Source organism: Podarcis melisellensis (genome assembly GCF_964234715.1).
Source record: "Podarcis melisellensis genome assembly, chromosome: 10".
Lineage (NCBI taxonomy): Eukaryota > Metazoa > Chordata > Lepidosauria > Squamata > Lacertidae > Podarcis > Podarcis melisellensis.
In genome coordinates, this window is record NC_138542.1 from 51193957 (window position 1) to 51212307 (window position 18351).

At 38.9% G+C, this 18351-nt stretch overlaps 1 protein-coding gene across 2 annotated transcripts in view; it reads right to left on the reverse strand.

Moving 5' to 3' along the window:
• Window positions 1-11653: 11653 nt before the first annotated feature.
• The window catches only part of RIC8B (RIC8 guanine nucleotide exchange factor B), a 28819-nt gene continuing 22121 nt past the window's right edge, over window positions 11654-18351 (reverse strand). For both annotated transcript variants that reach the window (XM_081928328.1, XM_081928327.1), the window contains exons 8-10: window positions 17965-18109; window positions 16970-17089; window positions 11654-12887 (exon numbers count right to left, since the gene is read on the reverse strand). In XM_081928328.1, the coding sequence (XP_081784454.1) occupies window positions 12776-12887; window positions 16970-17089; window positions 17965-18109 (377 nt within the window). In that variant the 3' untranslated portion in view covers window positions 11654-12775. The remainder of the gene's footprint in view (window positions 12888-16969; window positions 17090-17964; window positions 18110-18351) is intronic.

Below are 18351 nucleotides of genomic sequence, written 5' to 3' on the forward strand. Positions count from 1 at the left end.
GAGACTCTATCTTTGGGAGTTCTCTTGTTTTTGGATTTTGCTGCTGTTGCTGTTTTGGTTTTTCATTCTGTGTTGCATTAGTTTGCTGGTTTGTGGTCTCAGATGACACTAATTTCATTTATTGTAAGCCTCCTTGGGCTCATTTGGAGAGCCAGGTTAGAATAGCTAAAAACCAAATAAATACAATATCCTCAAGGAAGAATCATTTCCTTGTACAGCTAGATGGCAGTAATGGCACATCCATTAGGTAGTTTTTGTAGCTTCTTGAAGGATTGGCTTTTGTTTTTTACAATCTACAATAAAAGTAAAGGTATCTTTGATCAAAGTTTGTATAGATGGAGCTGGAACAATGCCTTCATGTTTGTTTCGGATCTTGTCTATTTTTCCTTTGGGCTCCTTCGTCTTCTGGATCCCTTTGGCAGGTGGTAAATCTCAATACCTAAACAGAAAGACCTCCTATGTCCACACAGGCCTCTTCCAGTATAGTTGACGCAGAAGGTCACTTGTCAGCAGAGGGGACAGAAACAATGCCAGCAAACTATTTCATAAGGAGCGGGGCTCTCTTCTGGAGCTGACAAGGTCTCTACAGTTCTTCCCTCCAATACACAAAACTTCATGCCCAGTTACAGTGGCTCAAAGTGAATTTGCTGAGATGAAGGTAAGCAGAAGAGAGAGGGAAAGAGAAGCACACATTGGTGCCACTACTTGAAGCTATCTTGAAGAAGTCTGTTTTTATTTCTGCTTTAAAATACTGTTATGTAAACCACTTAGGACTTTTTTGGAGACAAAGTGATATATAAATCTTGCTAAAATAAACACATACAATGCATGTTTTGAATACAGAAGATCCCAAATTCAATCACTGGCATATCTAGTTAAGTATTTCAGGTAGATGGGATGTTCCCTACTTGTATGTTCCCTACTGTATATACACATATATATCCAAATTACCTCTGTGTGTGCATTCACTGGAAATATACATGCAGACATGGCTCTGGATGCATAGACGACCACATGTGCAAAAAACATAAATCTGGCATGTTTGTTGCATGCCAGGTGCCCCCATTAGGTTATTGATGCTGTTGTTGGGTGTGGAATTTGTAGTTTGGAACACTGCGTGCAATCTAGAAGAAGATAACAGTCTTATTCAAGAGACTTCAATGGTGTATCTGCATATTTTACTTCAATGGTTTTATGTGGCACTAATGCTACAGTTATATTCCTTGGGAATTAGTCTTGTTACATTTACTTCTCGGTAAATGTGAATAGGCTTGGACTGCAACACATACAGCTTTGTTTGGGTCAAGCTCTAAGGACTGGACCCAAACATGTGCAAATTAAACTCCACTTGCATGGTAGGGTTTTCCTGCCTTCATTGCACTCTGAAAAACTATTCAATTGGATTGGGGGAACCTCTGGAAAGGTGTGGAATGTGGCATGGGGGGCTGCAACAGGAAGGAGGAATTGGTGAAAATTGGGGGAGCCAATTTTCCATTCATGGCTTCCATTCATCTCTCCCAACCTATATATAAAGGAAATAAAAAAATTAAGTAGGTATCAGTAACAAGTTTGAATATTGAAGCTTTCCTAGAAGTTAATACAGAAAATAAAATTGTACTCTTTAATTCAATCAGAATATTTCAACATTGTGTTCTCCTGCTGTAGCCATGCAGACAGACAATTAGAAGTACCAACATGGCTTTTTCCATTTGACAGTTTGGGAAAGATCCAGCCAAACTTATCTAAGTCCCATTGATTTCAGGAGGACACATTTCTCACTTTTTCTCACCTGTGGAGTATCTTCTTAGAAGTTAATAAATGTCCATATATCTAAGGGCCAAGCAACATTAATAGAAAAGTGTCTTTTTTAAAATAGAAAAGCGGTAATATGGCAATTCACACATTAGGCACAATTCAATAAACATTAGTCATGAAAGCAATGGAATTGGATTAGTCACAACTAACTTATGCAGGACTGTGTCCATTCTTTTTCCAATTCACTCCCCTTCTGTCTGTTACCCTGTTATTTTAAAAGATTAAAAAATTGAAACCCTGACTGGAAGTTGAAAGCCTGTATACCAAAGCAGGCTGTGAATTGAAGACCTGGTGTAATTAGATTACTGTAAATACTATAAGATGCTCACCCCTGGTGGTCCATGGATGGCATAGGGCACTAAAGTATTATGCTGCAGGATTTGGGAAAGTTTGATTGAAAGCAAAGAACAAAAAAAACCCTCAAAATCCTTTAAATCTTTTTGGGGGGTTTTTTGGTGGGAGTAGTTCTTTGTGAATTTGTTTGCCATCAAATAACACTCCCGAGATAAAACTGTCCAAGCACATAAGTACTCCTACAAATTAATTTACTGCTAGAGATAAAGCTGTAAGATGGATAATATTTTAAACGAAAACTCCACTGTAATTATTATTGTATTAAAAAAGCAAAAAAGCAGCAGCCCTCATTGCGTTCCCAACGATCTCCTCTCTCGCTCTTAAATTAGCAATTCCAATACGCTCCCTTCCAAAAGTGCAGCGGACTTGTTGCTATGTGTCTGGACTCAGCGCGTTTAAACTTTGCTTGGCCCATGCTAAACTAATTTGAGTCAATTTGTCTACATCATCTCAACAATTGTCTTGCGCGTTTTGAATCGTACAAACAACACGACACGATAAAGGCCCGCCAAGCAGATGCCGACCGCTCACTCTGCCATGGCCGGGCTGTTGCTAGTTCTTCACCATGGTTTCTCCATATCCTAGTGACAATGTTAGTTTTTAGATGGCTGGGTTAAGTCCCTGCCTGGCTAGTTAAGACTTTCTTTACAGGGGACAGGCTCCTATACAACTGCCAACTCTCAGCCTGACCTTTCAAAATGAAAATGGGGGAGTGTCAGCCTGAGTAGCTTCTTAAAAAACAGTCTCCCCTGGGGGTTTAAACAAAACAAAACCAAGAAGATTTCGCAAAGAAGGCGGAAGCATGAATAAGAACAAGGCACCGATAACAGATACACTGCGTCTTGTGAGCAGTTGTTGGCCTAACCCGTTGAAATGAAACCGAGTATGTAAATTGCTTGCTTGGAGTACAAATGTATATATTACAGACCCACACAGGGTTGATATCAACATAAATATTTATCAATATACATACAATCAAATGATGGAACAATCACTACTGGAAGAATTAGCTCTACCATATTATTCCACTCTTCAGATTAAGAACATAACCAAGAACGACCTCATCCTCCTTTTATTAACTGCAGCTGGATTAGCGATTGCAACAAATTGGAATTTTTTGAATGCAAATATTTTTGAAGACTGGATTTTGCAAGTATGAGACATCGTGCTTGTGGAGAAATTAACCATTTCACAAAAGAAATATCAATTTCCGGGGGGAAGCTCAATCCAGATAAGATTGGATTAGTGGGTGGTTCCCTAAAATGAATGGATGGGAGGTGACCTGCTCTTCACAAGGTTACACTCTCTCTGAAGGAGCAGGTACGTAGCTTGGGGGTACTCCTGGATCCATTGCTGTCTCATGAGGCTCAGGTGGCCTCAGTGGCAGGGAATGCCTCCCATCAGCTTCAACTGGTGGTCCAGCTGCACCCCTAACTGGGCAGAGATAGCCTAACTTCTGTTGTCTATGTTCTGGTAACCTCTAGATTAGATTATTGCTATTTTTTCAATTTTTTTTATTGATTTTCCATTTTTTTTCAACAAACAAACAAACAAAAATCTTAACTGTACTTAATCCAATCTTAGTAACATTGTTAAGTGACTTCCTCTAATCCCTTTGGATGAATTTCAATGTACTGTATATCATTGTAACAGTTTTCCAAAACCAATTTTCCCATAAAATTAACTTAATCACCTAACATCTTTCTTTCTTTTCATTTTAACTTTAAACATATTATTCTCTAACATCACATATTTAAATCCTAAACCAATCTGGTGTTTGCAAGTTTTTTCCAATTAAGTTATCTTAACATATTTAACTAAATAGTCTTTAAATTTCATCCATTGCTCCTGGTACTCCTCCTCCTTTTGGTTGCAGACTCTTCCTGTCAGGTCGGCTAGCTCCGAAAAGTCCATAAACTAGATTAAATTATTACAACTCATTATACATGGGACTGCCTTATTCTTATTATTTTATACCTCACCTTTTCCCCTGGCAAGACTTTGAAGATGGTTTGGAAACTTAAACTGGTGCAGAATTCAGCAGCTAGGTGGCTCACTGGGGCAAGCCTATGAGACCAATTCTGTCCCAACTGTACTGGCTGCTGATTAGGTTCAGGGCCCAATTCAAAGCGCTAGAAGCTGGTAGATATAAATAGTGATTCCCAAAAGGTGACTCTAGTGGAAAGTGTCCCCCCAAATTTCAAATAATTCATTTTAAAACTCAAATTCAATTTTAAGTTCCCTCATGCCCACTATGGGTGGATCAACATCAATTTTCTCCCAAGAGAGCTACAATTCTCAGCCTCCTTAAACTACACTTCTCAGGATTCTTAGGGGGAAATAAATGTGTGTTGGGTGTGCTTTAAATGTATAATCTGGATTAGTCCCCAATTGGCACCAAGCAAAACCACGTTTGAGCTGCATATTTTCGGAAACTCTTCAATACATGTTTGAACTGACTCCATAGCTGACTTTTACAGTTGCAATAAACCATATTTCATAGTGCACAGAAATACTGGCTTTTGTTGACCAAAAAATAAAGCCTATTCCTTTCCTAGCCAACAGATAAGGTTCTAAAAGTTGGCTACTGCATCCCCATCTAACTGTATTCTCGCTAGCCACAAGGGATAATGCACTCCTGATAATTTGGTAGTGCAATATATTTTGCAAGATAAGTCTTTGTTTTCCCTTTTTTCCGAGCTTCTCCCCTCTTTTTGTGCTGAGTTTTGCTCATTTCTCTTGTAAGCTGTCTGGACAGGGAGAAAGGCTTTAGTTTTAGGCAATTCTCTCCCATTTTTTCAGCCTCCCTTTTATTGAATTCCAACCTCCATTTTCTTTTTCTTTTTCTTTTTTTAAATGGGGACATCATTTATCTTGGACTTTAAGTTGCAGAGGCCTGCAAGGGGCTTCTTTTTCTCTTTCCCAGCTGCATTTGTTGACACACACACACAGTCATTCTGGGCTCGAGGTTTCTCCCCCCCCCCCCATGTCCTCCATCACCCCCCCCCCCCCACAAAAGCAAGCCATAAAGAATCTACAGCTGTGGCCTTTATTAGCATAGTCATTCTAAGCACAAGAAGGAGAAAGAGACTAAATATATTACAGCCATTACCTCCGTCAAAAAGTGACAATTTAAAAACATTTTAGCTTTTCACTGGGAAAGCCAGGAGAACAAAAGCAAGAGCTATTCGTTTTTTTGTAAATGCTTTTTTAAAAATATGGGTCACTTGGCCGTAATCAAGCAAAAGTGTGGAAGAGTTCAGAGCTTGAGAAAAGCTTGTCAGATATTAGTTCTCTGAAGAATAAAAAAAAGAAAGAAAGCAACAATCAGGCTTCATAATATGCTAATTTGTACAAAACACACAACAGTGTGATGTGTGCCCAGGAAGATGTGGGTTTGTTTGGCTCTGTGCTCACCAATTCCTTCTTGTATAAAGCATGCATATAGCAATTTGGAATGAGCAAACCTTTCTTCTCCAGTTGGGAGCTAAGGACAACTCAATAACAATAAATAAAAGAACAGCATTTGTGTTTTGTAAAAGAAAGTACTAATTGCCCTTAAAGAGGTCTAGAAATCTGGAAGGAAAGCATTCATCCCAACTCTCCCTATTTACGGTTGACATTTCTAGAAGTTGTTGCTGGTAAATTGTCCCTGGTTTGGCCTTTTAGGGATGGTTTGTTAAAATGTTTGTAAGTGCAAGTTTCTGGCGCTGCAATTCTTCCATTTTGAGCACTCTCTCACCCCAGCCTCTCTCAAACAATCCCCAATCTTTTGGCGGTTAGATTTTCAAAATCTAACAAACTGTCATGGGCACCACTGAATACCTTTGCCCTTCCATTAGCAGGGAAGTTGGTGGTGCTGACCCATGACAAGGCCTTCTTGATGGTAGCTCCCAATTTGTGAAATAATCTCCCTGAGGCACACCTGCTTTCCTCATTATAAACCTAGAGGCGGAATTTAAAAGCATTCCTCTTCATCCAACAGGAGAGACAGGGCAATCTTTAAATTATTAGCTGTTTGGATAGGCAGATGTTTACAGATATTATTAATGAGTGGTCTTCAACTAACTATTACTCAGAGCAGATTCACTGAAATGAATGAGTTAGATTGATTAATATAAATAGGCCTGCTCTGCAGAAAGCTTAGTTGAATGCCACCCAATGTTTTGAAATGTTTATTTTTTTTAAATTGCATTGTTTTGCCTCTTTGTTGTTTGTGTTCCTCTGGGCTTCTCTGGGAAGAAGGAAGGATGAATTTTTCAAACAATAATAATTAAGGTCATAGACAAAAAAATAGATAATGCTCAGAATCTCCCTCAAAACAGGCAAGCCCTCCCCTCCCCCCCAAAAATTAAAACAGGCAAAAAAGCAGGGAACACCTCCAAATCGCACAAATTCCTCCCAAACAACAGCAAAATGTCAAGAACTCTTAACATTAATTATTATTATTATTATTAGAGGTGAAGGAGACTTTGACAGGTGCAGGGAAGGGTGTTTGTCTGGGTGTGCTGGGGAGACTCCAGCATTAGAAGATAACATATGATCCCACACATATTTATTCAGAAACGTTATTTAGTGCAGTTTACTCTCAGGTAAGTATTATATGGTTGGCACATCTATCTGTGATGGGACAGAGGACACACCTACAAATTCATGGGCATTGATGCTGAAGTACTACGTAGGGCATAGCCTGTTAATTTTACAACCTGTTGCAGTTATCATATGGAACCGTTGAAATCATTATTCGACAACCATGCTTTTCTAGCAGATTTTAAATTAAGACAAACTATCATACTTTTGCCTTTTAAATTAGCAGAGGAATACATTTTAATCTGTCTGCTTTTAATCAAGTTAATGCTTCTTCCATAGAATGGTGCTTCAATGATTTTTATATGTTATAAGGAGAACCTAAACTTGAGATCAGGTGGTCTGTTCTGCTCCTTTACTTTTACATACCCTCCAATGTTTCTCCGATGAAAATAGGGACTTCTCATTCCATAATGATAATTTTACTATTTATACACCACATCTTATTGGGTTGCCCCAGCCACTCTGGGCAGCTTCCAACATATATAAAAACATTAAAAAGCATTAAAAAATAAAAAAAACTTCCCTATACAGGATTGCCTTCAGATGGCTTAGGGGTTGGATAATTCCATACCCTCCAACATTTCTCCAATGAAAATAGGGACTTCCTAATGAAAAGCGACACATTCTGAGATCAAATCAGAAACCGGGATGGCTTCTCTAAATAATGGACATCCCTGGAAATTAGGGGCACTTGGAGGGTCTGCTTTTGGGGGGTTGTGAATTTTGATAGACATGCCTTCCTATCACAGTGGTTTCAATGTGGTGTAACAGCAGTGTAAAAGTCAAATTAATTTCAGAACTTGCTGATCCAAAGGCTGCATACCTGGCTGGCACAAATCAGTTTCTTTTTCTAAAAATCTAAAATATAATCCAAAACTGAGGTGGAGGGAAGTCAATTATTTGCATGATGCTTTTTGTTGTTTGTTTTTGTTTTTTTGCTGTTTGCGTTTGATTGGTTAACGAAAATTAATAAAAATATTTTTTAAAAAAATAAAAAATCCCTAAGCAAATATTAGCAATTACTGTATTTTTCTGTGTATAAGACACCCTCATGTATAAGACACCCCCCTATTTTGGGGGATTCCAAATTAAGAAAACACCCCTCAGCACTACCTGTGTATAAGATGAGCCCCAATTTTAAACTTAATTTTTGGTTAAAAAAAACCCCTAGACTTATACATGGAAAAATACGGTATTTTCCATTAACAGATTCTAGGGAGATGCTGACATACCTGCTCATTTGTGGAATGCTCTCTCCGGAGAGGCTCACCTGGCACCATCATTATACATCTTTAGGCACCAGGTGAAAATGTTTCTCTATAACCAGGCCTTTGGCTGATTAATGTCTATGCATTTTAAAATGTGCTGGGTGGGGGGCTGTTAGTTTCTTTTTGTTTTAATATGTATTTTGTATTTTTATGTTGTGAACTGCCCTGTAATCTTTGGATGAAGAGTGGTATGCACATGTAATGTAATAAAATAAAATAAAAATGTGTATCTTTCACAGGTGCATTAGAAAAGACTCAATCTTGCACATTGGCTTGTTTAACTTTTTATTCATCGAAGATTTGTAAAGTCTGTTTTTCCACAGTTTGAGCAGTAGAACAGTCTTTTTACAGCCTGTCTTATTAAAGTCCAGGATTTCATTAGCTGTTTTGTGCTAAGAGAATCCGATGGAATTCTCATTTAGAATTCTGCATACACTACAGTTTACTTTGCTCTTTCTGAATAAGATGCAAGGGGTGGATTAATATGGTAATGTTTGCTCTACTGGAAGGGGGGGAGGGAATGTCGTACATTAAAACCATTGTGGGTGTTTACTATTTTACCGAGGTAGCTCATAGCCATTAATTAAAAAAATGATAATTGGGTAGTGATGAAATAGAACTCATTAAAAACTTTTGGCAGGTCTACATATACAAAATCCATATTAAGTAAAAAAGAAAAAGAAAAATGGCCTCACATGAAAATGTGGTTCTTAAAATGGCAGCTTCTTTGCATTATTAATATAATGGATAGAATTCAACATTGCGCCATTACAAACATTTCCTTCAAGCAAGATTGTTCTGGTGTTATCCTGATTCACCCAGAGCCAGTTTTAGGGGAAATCCCCGTTATACAAGCAGAAACCATTGAGTAGGCCTCTTGTCAGGATTTGATAGGAGAATCCATTTTTAAAAATGTTTTTAAAGTTTTAAAGGTTTGGTTTTTTAATTAAAAAAATCAATATCCACAGTTGTTGAAAAACTGAGGAAAGAACAATGATTTCCATCAGGTCCACATATTAGAAAGTGCCGTCCTGTTTGTGATGCTCCACCAAAGCTCAGATTTGCCTGTGTTGCTGTGACTGCATAACATCGTAATAATGATGTCCATGCAGTATTGGGGAATTGAGGCAGGTTCATCACCTTCTAGAATAGTTTTGCTATCTCTTTTTTTCTGTTCCCACTGGAGAAAAAGGAGCATTGTTCTGACACACACACACATTTCTTTTCTGACTGTCAAGGGAAGCAGCATAGAGCTGCAGGAGACAGTGAAGGCATATGCCTGGAAACCACCGGAAACCACTGCCCTCCAGCTTCAGTTTTTTAGCCCACTTTTGTATACTTAACTTTCATTCTAGCATCAAATGCTAAAAAGTTTTTTTAAAGGTGTCAAGCTTCTGAATTCTGCACACAGCATCTGCACCATGCAAATCACAGAATCGTGCAACATATATATAGTTGCGTATAAGAATACACATGTGCTCTTACATCAGACACAAAATTTATACACTTGTTATAATAGGATCCCTTGAGTTCACACTTGTTTTGCAAAGAATACCAAGGAGACCAGTATCAAGAAGCAGAGGCTGATTTCATTTCCCTTGCTTCATTTCTACTCCCTTTTCAACAGACGATTTCTGCAAGATCTCTGTTCCCCTCCAAACCGTGATATTTTAGAGCAATTCCTATAAGCTCTCTTTACAAGAAGAAAGCTTGTATTCATGTTACCCCACCTGTAGACTGTTTGAAAACAAGAGAGATTTAGAACAGGAAAACTTCAAGTATGTTGGAGAATCTTAATGCAGAACTACAAACAACTTAACTCACTTTCTCCATGCCCTTTGCCCCTGAGGCAGGAAGTCTCATACAGTCATCATCTACAATATTAGATCTGATGGAGCTGGGGTAAGAAGTGCAAAGGGAAATATCTGGGCCAATAAAGGCCCAGAGACTGTACTATTAGTTGGCTATTGTGAATAGGTCTGATGGAGGAACGTGATGGATTCACCATGGATTGGTAAAATTGGTACAGGGGCCTCTTTTCAGTCTGCCCTGGAAATCATGGCTAAGCGTAGAATCATAGCTGCAAAAAACCATGAGAGTCATCTAGTCCAAACCCTCGCAATGCCAGAATCTTTTGCCCAGTGAGGGGTTCGAACCCACAAACCTGAGATTAAAAGTCCCATGCTGTACTGACTGAACTATCCCAGGTCCTTAAACACCATGTAAACTCCCCACAACGTGGCACCGATCCACACAAATGACAACTGCACACGACTGCCATAGCAGGCTGCATACGTCTAGTGATGACTGAGGGGGGGCTACTTGGTATAAAACCAGCCCATAGAATAGATAACTTATTAGTGCTCAAACCATGCAAAGCAACAGCTATTGGACAGCAATCACTTCATCAACTTAAAAATTTTACCAACTTATTCCTAAATAAAGATACAAACAATACTATATGTGGTTGGGTGAAGAACAAACACAACGGGTTGTATCTATCAAAGTTCAATTCACAGCAGATCCACTGACCTTAATAGACCAAAGTCAGTCATGTCCATTAGTAGTAGTTTGGATTTGATATCCCGCTTTATCACTACCTGAAGGAGTCTCAAAGTGGCTAACATTCTCCTTTCCCTTCCTCCCCCACAACAAACACTCTGGGAGGTGAGTGGGACTGAGAGACTTCAAGGGAGTGTGACTAGCCCAAGGTCACCCAGCAGTTGCATGTGGAGGAGTGGAGACGCAAACCTGGTTCACCAGATTACAAGTCCACCACTCTTAACTACTACACTACACTGGCTCTCTCCATGGGTCTGTAGAACTAGTTTTGGGTACAGCCCAGTGACTGGAACCATGAATTATCCCATCAAGCGATTTAGACAGTCGTGACTATAGTAATTTAAAGACATTTCTTTAAAAGAAACATTGTGATGGGAGTGTCAAGATGGTATCTGGAGAGTGGGGTGAATTGGCTGAAGAGGCTTCAGCATAAAACAAGTTGTGGCTGCAAATTCATGAAATTCACTGTTAGCCAACACCCTAGAGGTCCCGGGCCCTAAGGAAGTTACCGGTAGATTAGCCTCAACCAGAGCCAGGGCCTTTTCAACACTGGCTCCGGCCTGGTGGAACGCCCTGTCTCATGAGACCAGGGCCCTGCGGGATCTGATTTCTTTCTGCAGGGCCTGTAAGACAGAGTTGTTCCGCCTGGGCTTTGGCTTAGAATTGATTTGATTCCCTCCCCCTCTTTCTTTTTTCCTTTCACCTCCTGTGAAGAGGCTGCATCTTAATGTTTTAATGTTGTATTTTAATCTTGTTTTTTAAGTTGTATTTTAATCAACTTGTTTTTATTATTGGTTGTTAGCCGCCCTGAGCCCGGTCTTAGCTGGGGAGGGCAGGGTTTAAATAAAATTTATTTTATTTTTATTTTAAGTCTTGCCTCAATGTATTGAACCCAAACTTATTACAGACAGGGAAATGAATTGAGCAAGGACACAATCTACTAGGAAGTTCTACAGTGAAAACCCCATTGAAGTTAGCAAACACTTCTTGGTAGATTAAGGAGGAAAGGAGGAGTGGCGAAATGACATGGGAATTTCAGTTCTAAAAATTCACAATGCTACATATTTAATTTATATAAAGTTTTATTGATAGAATGCAACACGTCCTCCACTGAGCATTTATTATAGTTAGGTTCTTTCCACATAAGCAACATAATTCAACACAATCGGCCCTCCATTTCCATTGCTTCATACATTAGAGACTATTTTCATACATAATTCTTTATAAAGACATCCGAGCAGCAAAAAAGGAATGTTTAACACGGCATTTTCCCAACTCTTTAGTTTAAGCCTCTATCAAGCCTTGTCAACCCATGGTTTCAGGCCAGCCTTCACCCCCAAAGACCAGGGGGTGGTTTTGTCAACAGAATTATTCACCTAGGCAGGCATGGCCAAACAGCCCTCCAGCTGTTTTGGGACTACAACTCCCATCATCCATAGCTAGCAGGCCCAGTGGTCAGGGATGATGGGAATTGTAGTCCCAAAACAGCTGGAGGGCCAGGTTTGGCCATGCCTGACCTAGGCCATGTAGAGAGCCCCTCTGCAGTCACAGGATTCAAGCCCGTTATCTAATCTGGATCTGGTGACAAATGAAAGTGTGCTAACAAAATAGATATTCAGTTGATCTAAATCTGAATGCTTTAAAAAGACTTGGTCATCCTTCAGAGACTGTTTAATTATGACAGCCAGGCGCGCTCACACACACACACACACACACACACAGACCGGAGATTTAAAAAATCTGTGCCGTCTGGGTAGCTTGTTCCTAGGCCAGTGACAATTTTACTGTGACAACTTTTATTTAGCATTTCCCCTAACATTTATTTAACATTTATCCATCTAATTAGGCAATCTATTTCCTGCCTTTTGACAGAGGGCTGATGTAAGGCATCTAAAAAAAGGGGAGTGTGTATCAGATAAATATTAACATTTATTTATTTTTAAATTTCACACTACACTTTTCATCCCACTGAAATACAATTAGCTTTTAAGTTAATAAATGGGGTGTTTTGTTGCTATATAAATCGAGGCCTTAAAAATGCTAGTATAGTTACACCACAAAATTTATAATTCAATCCATTTTGATGGATAAAACATTTGCTGCAACACTGAAGGGTCTAATATTTAGATAATAAAAGATGCTGTGGGTGAAGGGAAGGTGGGTGAGAAAGAAAAGCAGCTGATATTCTAGTCAGAGTCTGAACTCTCTTGCTCGTTGGTCTGATACTGACAGACTACTTCTTCCAAAGGCGTCATTGTGCCATCTGGTCGCACTCCCATTGGTGTTATAACCTTGTCCCTGCAAACAAGAAAAGTATATAAGTTTTTTTTATTATTGAAAAAAGAGCAGAGAGAACTAGCCTATTCACCTCACTTCAGTAACTCTGTGTGTCAGATTAATTGTAGGCCTACAACAAAACTATAGGTTTTCCAAACTTCCGCCACAGGTGGATGAAATCACTTTTATCTCTACCACAGTGCCAACATTTGCCATCTCTTATCCTCATTTCCCCCCTAGGTAGCTATTGAAAAAGCAGACCTTATTAAAAAGAGAATTCAAAATGTCTTCTGATGCATATTTTTCTGGTCCATGGTCTCCGACACTCTTAATTTTTATTTTTCTGTGAAATCTCATTGAATCCCCTCTTGTTTTTGTTGAATTATATAAGTAAAATAAAATCAAATAAAACCAAACCATCAGATCCAGGCACTGTATATTATAACAATGGTAAAAACCCTGGAAAAATAGCCAGAAACCTAATAGAATGCATTTAGTAAGGAAACTCTGGGAACGAATGACTTTAGTAAAATTAACTGAAATGACTAAAGACAGAAAAATGTTTAGAAATTATAAGGAGTTTGAATTTAGTAACACAACATACAAAAAAGGATTAAAAATCTCAAGGGGTAGATCATTTGTTTATTTAAAAGAAGGAAAGGAATGAAAAGAAGTACCCTCTCTTGCTCTGAAGCATAATTAGGTAATAACATGTTTTATATTTATTGACAATTTGTCATAATTTTAATATGTATATTTAGAAGTATATAAAAGCATTAGCAAATAGACCAATTATGTATATACTGAACTGTATGTTTTCATTAGATAAAGAATAATTATCTAAATGAAAAAGCCAACACTAATTGGGGGGGGGGAATCCAGATATTAAGTCGTTCTCATTTTTGAGGGAGCTCAAATCCTTACTATGAAAGAGTGAACAGAGCTTCATACAAAATTGATTGGAGGGCAGGGGGAAACAGGAGCACAACACTAATAAAGACCTAATTCAGGCAGGCCACATTCATGGAGCCAATTAAGACCAATATGAAAAAAAGAGAAGTCAACCACTAATGGGCTAAGGACAAAGAACAGGTTCTCTGTTTAAGTAAAAATAGGGAAATAAAGAAACTGCCTTTGTTAATTCTTAAATCCTGCTAACATGGCTGTTGATGTCCCACCTGTCATGTGGGGAGCAGCTACCCCTCCTGCTTCAAAACCACAACTGCATACATATTCATTTCACTGAGTGAAAGTAGTCAGTCAGGAAGAGAGATCTGGGCTACACAGCCAGCCTCTAGTGGTGCTTAAGGACTTGTGGATTCATTTAGATTCAGTCAGCTTTCTCTCTCTCTCTGCTGCCCCTCCTTTTTCTTTTTTAAACTGTTGCTTTTGTTTGCAGCTGTTTAATTACAGGATTGACAGCCATTTTAATCTCTTCAAAGCTCTGAAGGCCTCTCACAGCTAATCCAATTATATCTACTCCACAAGCTACAGCCTTATGTAAAGATGATTAATTATTGATTAAGCCAATCAAACAGTATTAGCAAAGATTTATTTAAGCCTTTCATTGCCTCACATCTGATTATAATCTCGTTTATTATATGTGGATTATGGAAAAAGCTGTAAGGCCAAGGAGGGCAACATTTTGATCCTCCAAAAAACACGCACACACAAAAAAACACATCCCATCACCCCCACACCATATTTTCAGAGATTATTTTTTTAAGTATACATCACTCTTCACAGGTGTCTCTCAGGTGTTTCAAAACTGGTTTAGGAGAGGCCCATCACAGTGTCAAAATTGGTTATACAAAGAATGAAATCACCAAGATTATGAGAGAGACATGAAACAACTTCCACCAATTAAGGCTGCAACCCCTATACTTACCTGGCTGTAAATTCCATTGAGCTTAATGGAGCTCATTTCTGATTAAACATATATAACGGAGTGTACTGTAAGTGAGTGATGTCAGGGAAGCAGGAAAAGTAGCAACTTCTTAAAAAATATAGCCACAAACCCAATAGTGCAGCAACACATGTTCTGAGTAATGCAGGTGCCAGGAAGATTACAGGAAAATTAAGAGAATAGTGGACTTCATTCCTATGCAATACTTCCGTAATACAGAACTACTTGCCACATTCCAAAAACCTGACCACCACAGAGTAGAAATTTTAGCTCTGTCCTCTAAAATATGAAGTACGGCCCATAATCCATCACTCTAAGAAAACTTTTTCACACACAGAATATTTTAATCTTCTAAATGAAGCAAGGGGAAAATCATCAGAACCAAACATTTTGCAAGGCAGAATTATGACTTCTGGGGCACTTTTCATATTTTTTTTCCAAACAGAGACACATGTATTAATATATTTTATGAACATGTTTGACTGACCCTTGACTGAGAACTGCCAAATAAGTTTGGAGGATTTTTTTATAAATAAAAAAGGATTATATTCAACAATTCTTAGAAAACATGCCATAATGTAAACCTTAACATGATGCATTCTCCTTCTCTGTTAGCAGATATCCCATTAATCCCTTCAGATTCACCTACACAATCTTTGCTTCTGCCTCCTGCTTGCCATTTAGCTTGATAACGACTCCAAAACCATTCCCTTGTTCTCAAGGGTCTTTCTTTCTTGCCTGCCCTGTGCACAACAGGTCAGTGTTAACACATGGAACTAATGGCGGTTCTCTGTAATGAAACAATCACATTGCAAACACCGGCCTGTTCCTTTGATAAAATAGTGTATTGGGGACCTATTCACCTCCCTATAATTGAGTGCTACATAATAGTGCCAATCCTTTTATGTACAATATTTTGTTCCACAATTAGAAAAGGCGAGGAAAAAACCTATGGAAGCGTTGCTTTCTTCAGTCACTGCCATGATTAATTCTGTATTTTTAATGAGTAAGGCTGCTACTTAGGCCAGTTCTGTTGCATACTTGTTTTGTTGACTTCGTGTCAATGTACAACAAAACCCAAACTATGGTAATTGGGACTGTTTCATCAGCAAAAGCATTCCTGCTATTAATACAACATTGGCTTGGAAAAAGCACTCTGTCGTTTTAATTCAGACTATTAATTCATAACTGTGCCACCAATTTATAACTGCAGGAAAAAGTATTTAATAAGCATTTTAATTAATACGGAAAACATCCAGGCATGCATGATGTGTAAAAACAAAGAATTGCAGACTAGTTGTTTAATTTAGCTATATTTTACATTTTATAAAACAGACGGCAGTTTTGGAAACGCCAGTGTTTGACAGATTAGGAAAAACAGATTCTTAAACATTAGATATCTAGCACTCTTCTGGAATACTGTGCAAAGCTTTCTACCGCTACTCTTTTGAGTATTTACATGATTCATCATTTAAAAGGAATCCTACTAAGACTCTCCAAGTCAAACAACCTTGATGTTCTTCATAACATCTAAATTATGAAGAAAATGTGTCTAGGCCCAGAAGAATACAAAACATTTATCCAATTATTTGGAAAGCTCCATGCTCATATATGGCTAATGAGGAATATTTGGGTTTGTGCATTTGCAACAGCACAGCTGGATGTCTTCATCTGCCCCAGCTGCAACAAAACATATCTTTCCCATATCAGTCTCTACAGTCACAGGCAGGTGCTACAACCTTCCAACAGCTTGATCTCACCCCCAAAGGCACACTCCTCCGCTGTCTCTCGAAATAGGATGCCACCTAGCCTCCAAATTTCCAGGTAACCTTATCAAGCAGCTTCATACAGATGTCAAACAGCATTGGAGATGGAATGGAACCCTGAGGAAACCCATGGATTAACTTCCACAGGGTCAATCAAACAGAAGCCTCTCAATGCTATCCTCTGGAACTGGCCTGGTTTGCAGAACCACTGCAAAACCGTGCCTTCTCCTTCCAACCCACCGAGTGTGTCCAGTAAAATACTATGGCTGATGGTATTAAAAACCACTGACAGGTCCAGGAAAATTAATAAGAGACTCCATCTATCTCAGAAATCATCTTTCAGGGCTACCCAGGCCATTTTAGTCTCAAGCCCAATCTACTGAGCCAAAGAACTTCTCCCTCAGAAATGAAAAGCAACTTAGTTACGTTACCTAGAAAGCTTATCAAACATATTGACAAGTTTCATTGCTTCATATTCTTTTTGTTCTTCAGTCATTTCGTCCATTGGGTTGGGCATTGGTTCTTCTAAATGACCTGTAATAAGGTTGATGCTTTGTGGTCGGGGGGGGGGGCGGGGAGGGAAGGGGAAAGAGAATGTAAGAAAAAATAAGATTTTTTTCCATGAGGCAGCTTTAAAAAAACCAAATATAACCAATAATCCTTCACAAAGCTTATTCTTTATTGACTTTGTAGCTGACATCTAAGACACATGAACATACCTAAATGCTTAACGGCACCAAAACCTGTGAGTAGCCCCAACTTTCAAATCTACATTGGCTTATCTAGTTTGGCTTATCTACCAAAGAACCCTTAATAATAAGCTCACCAGGCAGGCAATTTAGGAGTACCTTGGGCACCCATTGCAATCAAGGTCACTTGAAGCTACCGTATTTTTCGCTCTATAAGACGCACCTTTTCCCTCCTAAAAAGTAAGGGGAAATGTGTGTGCGTCTTATGGAGCGAATGCAGGCTGCGCAACTATCGCTGAAGCAAGAGGGAGAGCTGCGCAGCAATCCCTCTTGCTGTTCTGGCTTCAGGGATAGCCGCGCAAAGCCTCTTCAACAACATTTGATTCAGAATATTTTTTTTCTTGTGTTCCTCCTCTAAAAACTAGGTGCGTCTTATGGTCGGGTGTGTCTTATAGAGCAAAAAATACGGTAATCAAAGTTTTAGTCCACAATTCAGCCCTTTGTGATAAAACAGAGGTCCAAAAAATTAAAGAACATATCTTAGACAACGTTAGAGACAAGACCGGGGTGGCTAAAATGGTACTCCTCCAGAGGTTGTAGACTACAACTCTCATCAGCAAAGGTCACACGAGTTGTAGTCCAAACATCTGGAGGATACAAAGCTGACTACAACTAGTCTAAGCTTAATGCACTGGAGGGGAGAGGGGTTGAGGTGAGAGACCCAAGCAGTACCATACTTTGGCTTTGCAGATTTGTATTCTTCAGTGTCTGTATCTTCGTCATCCGAGTACCAGGTTTCCCCTCTTCCTCCTGCTAATAGGCCCCTTGCTGCCAGTAGCCCAGCTGCATTGCCATAGCCAGTGTACTTCAGTAAGCTGTCAACTGAAAAGCGAGAGAGAGAGTTCTACAAGTTTGTTAAATTTAAGTCACATTCAAACATAAACGAAGTCTTCAGATTGTCTGAATGCTCCCTGCCTGATGTGGCATGGAACAGTTTTCTTTTTAAGATGCCAGTGAAGTTGGCATGTCTTCTGCTTTTCTACAGAACTTAAGAGTTGAGAAAAAGAAAAGAGAAAAAAGTTATTCAACTAAGAAAAGCAGCATGCATGGCTAAAGGAAAATAT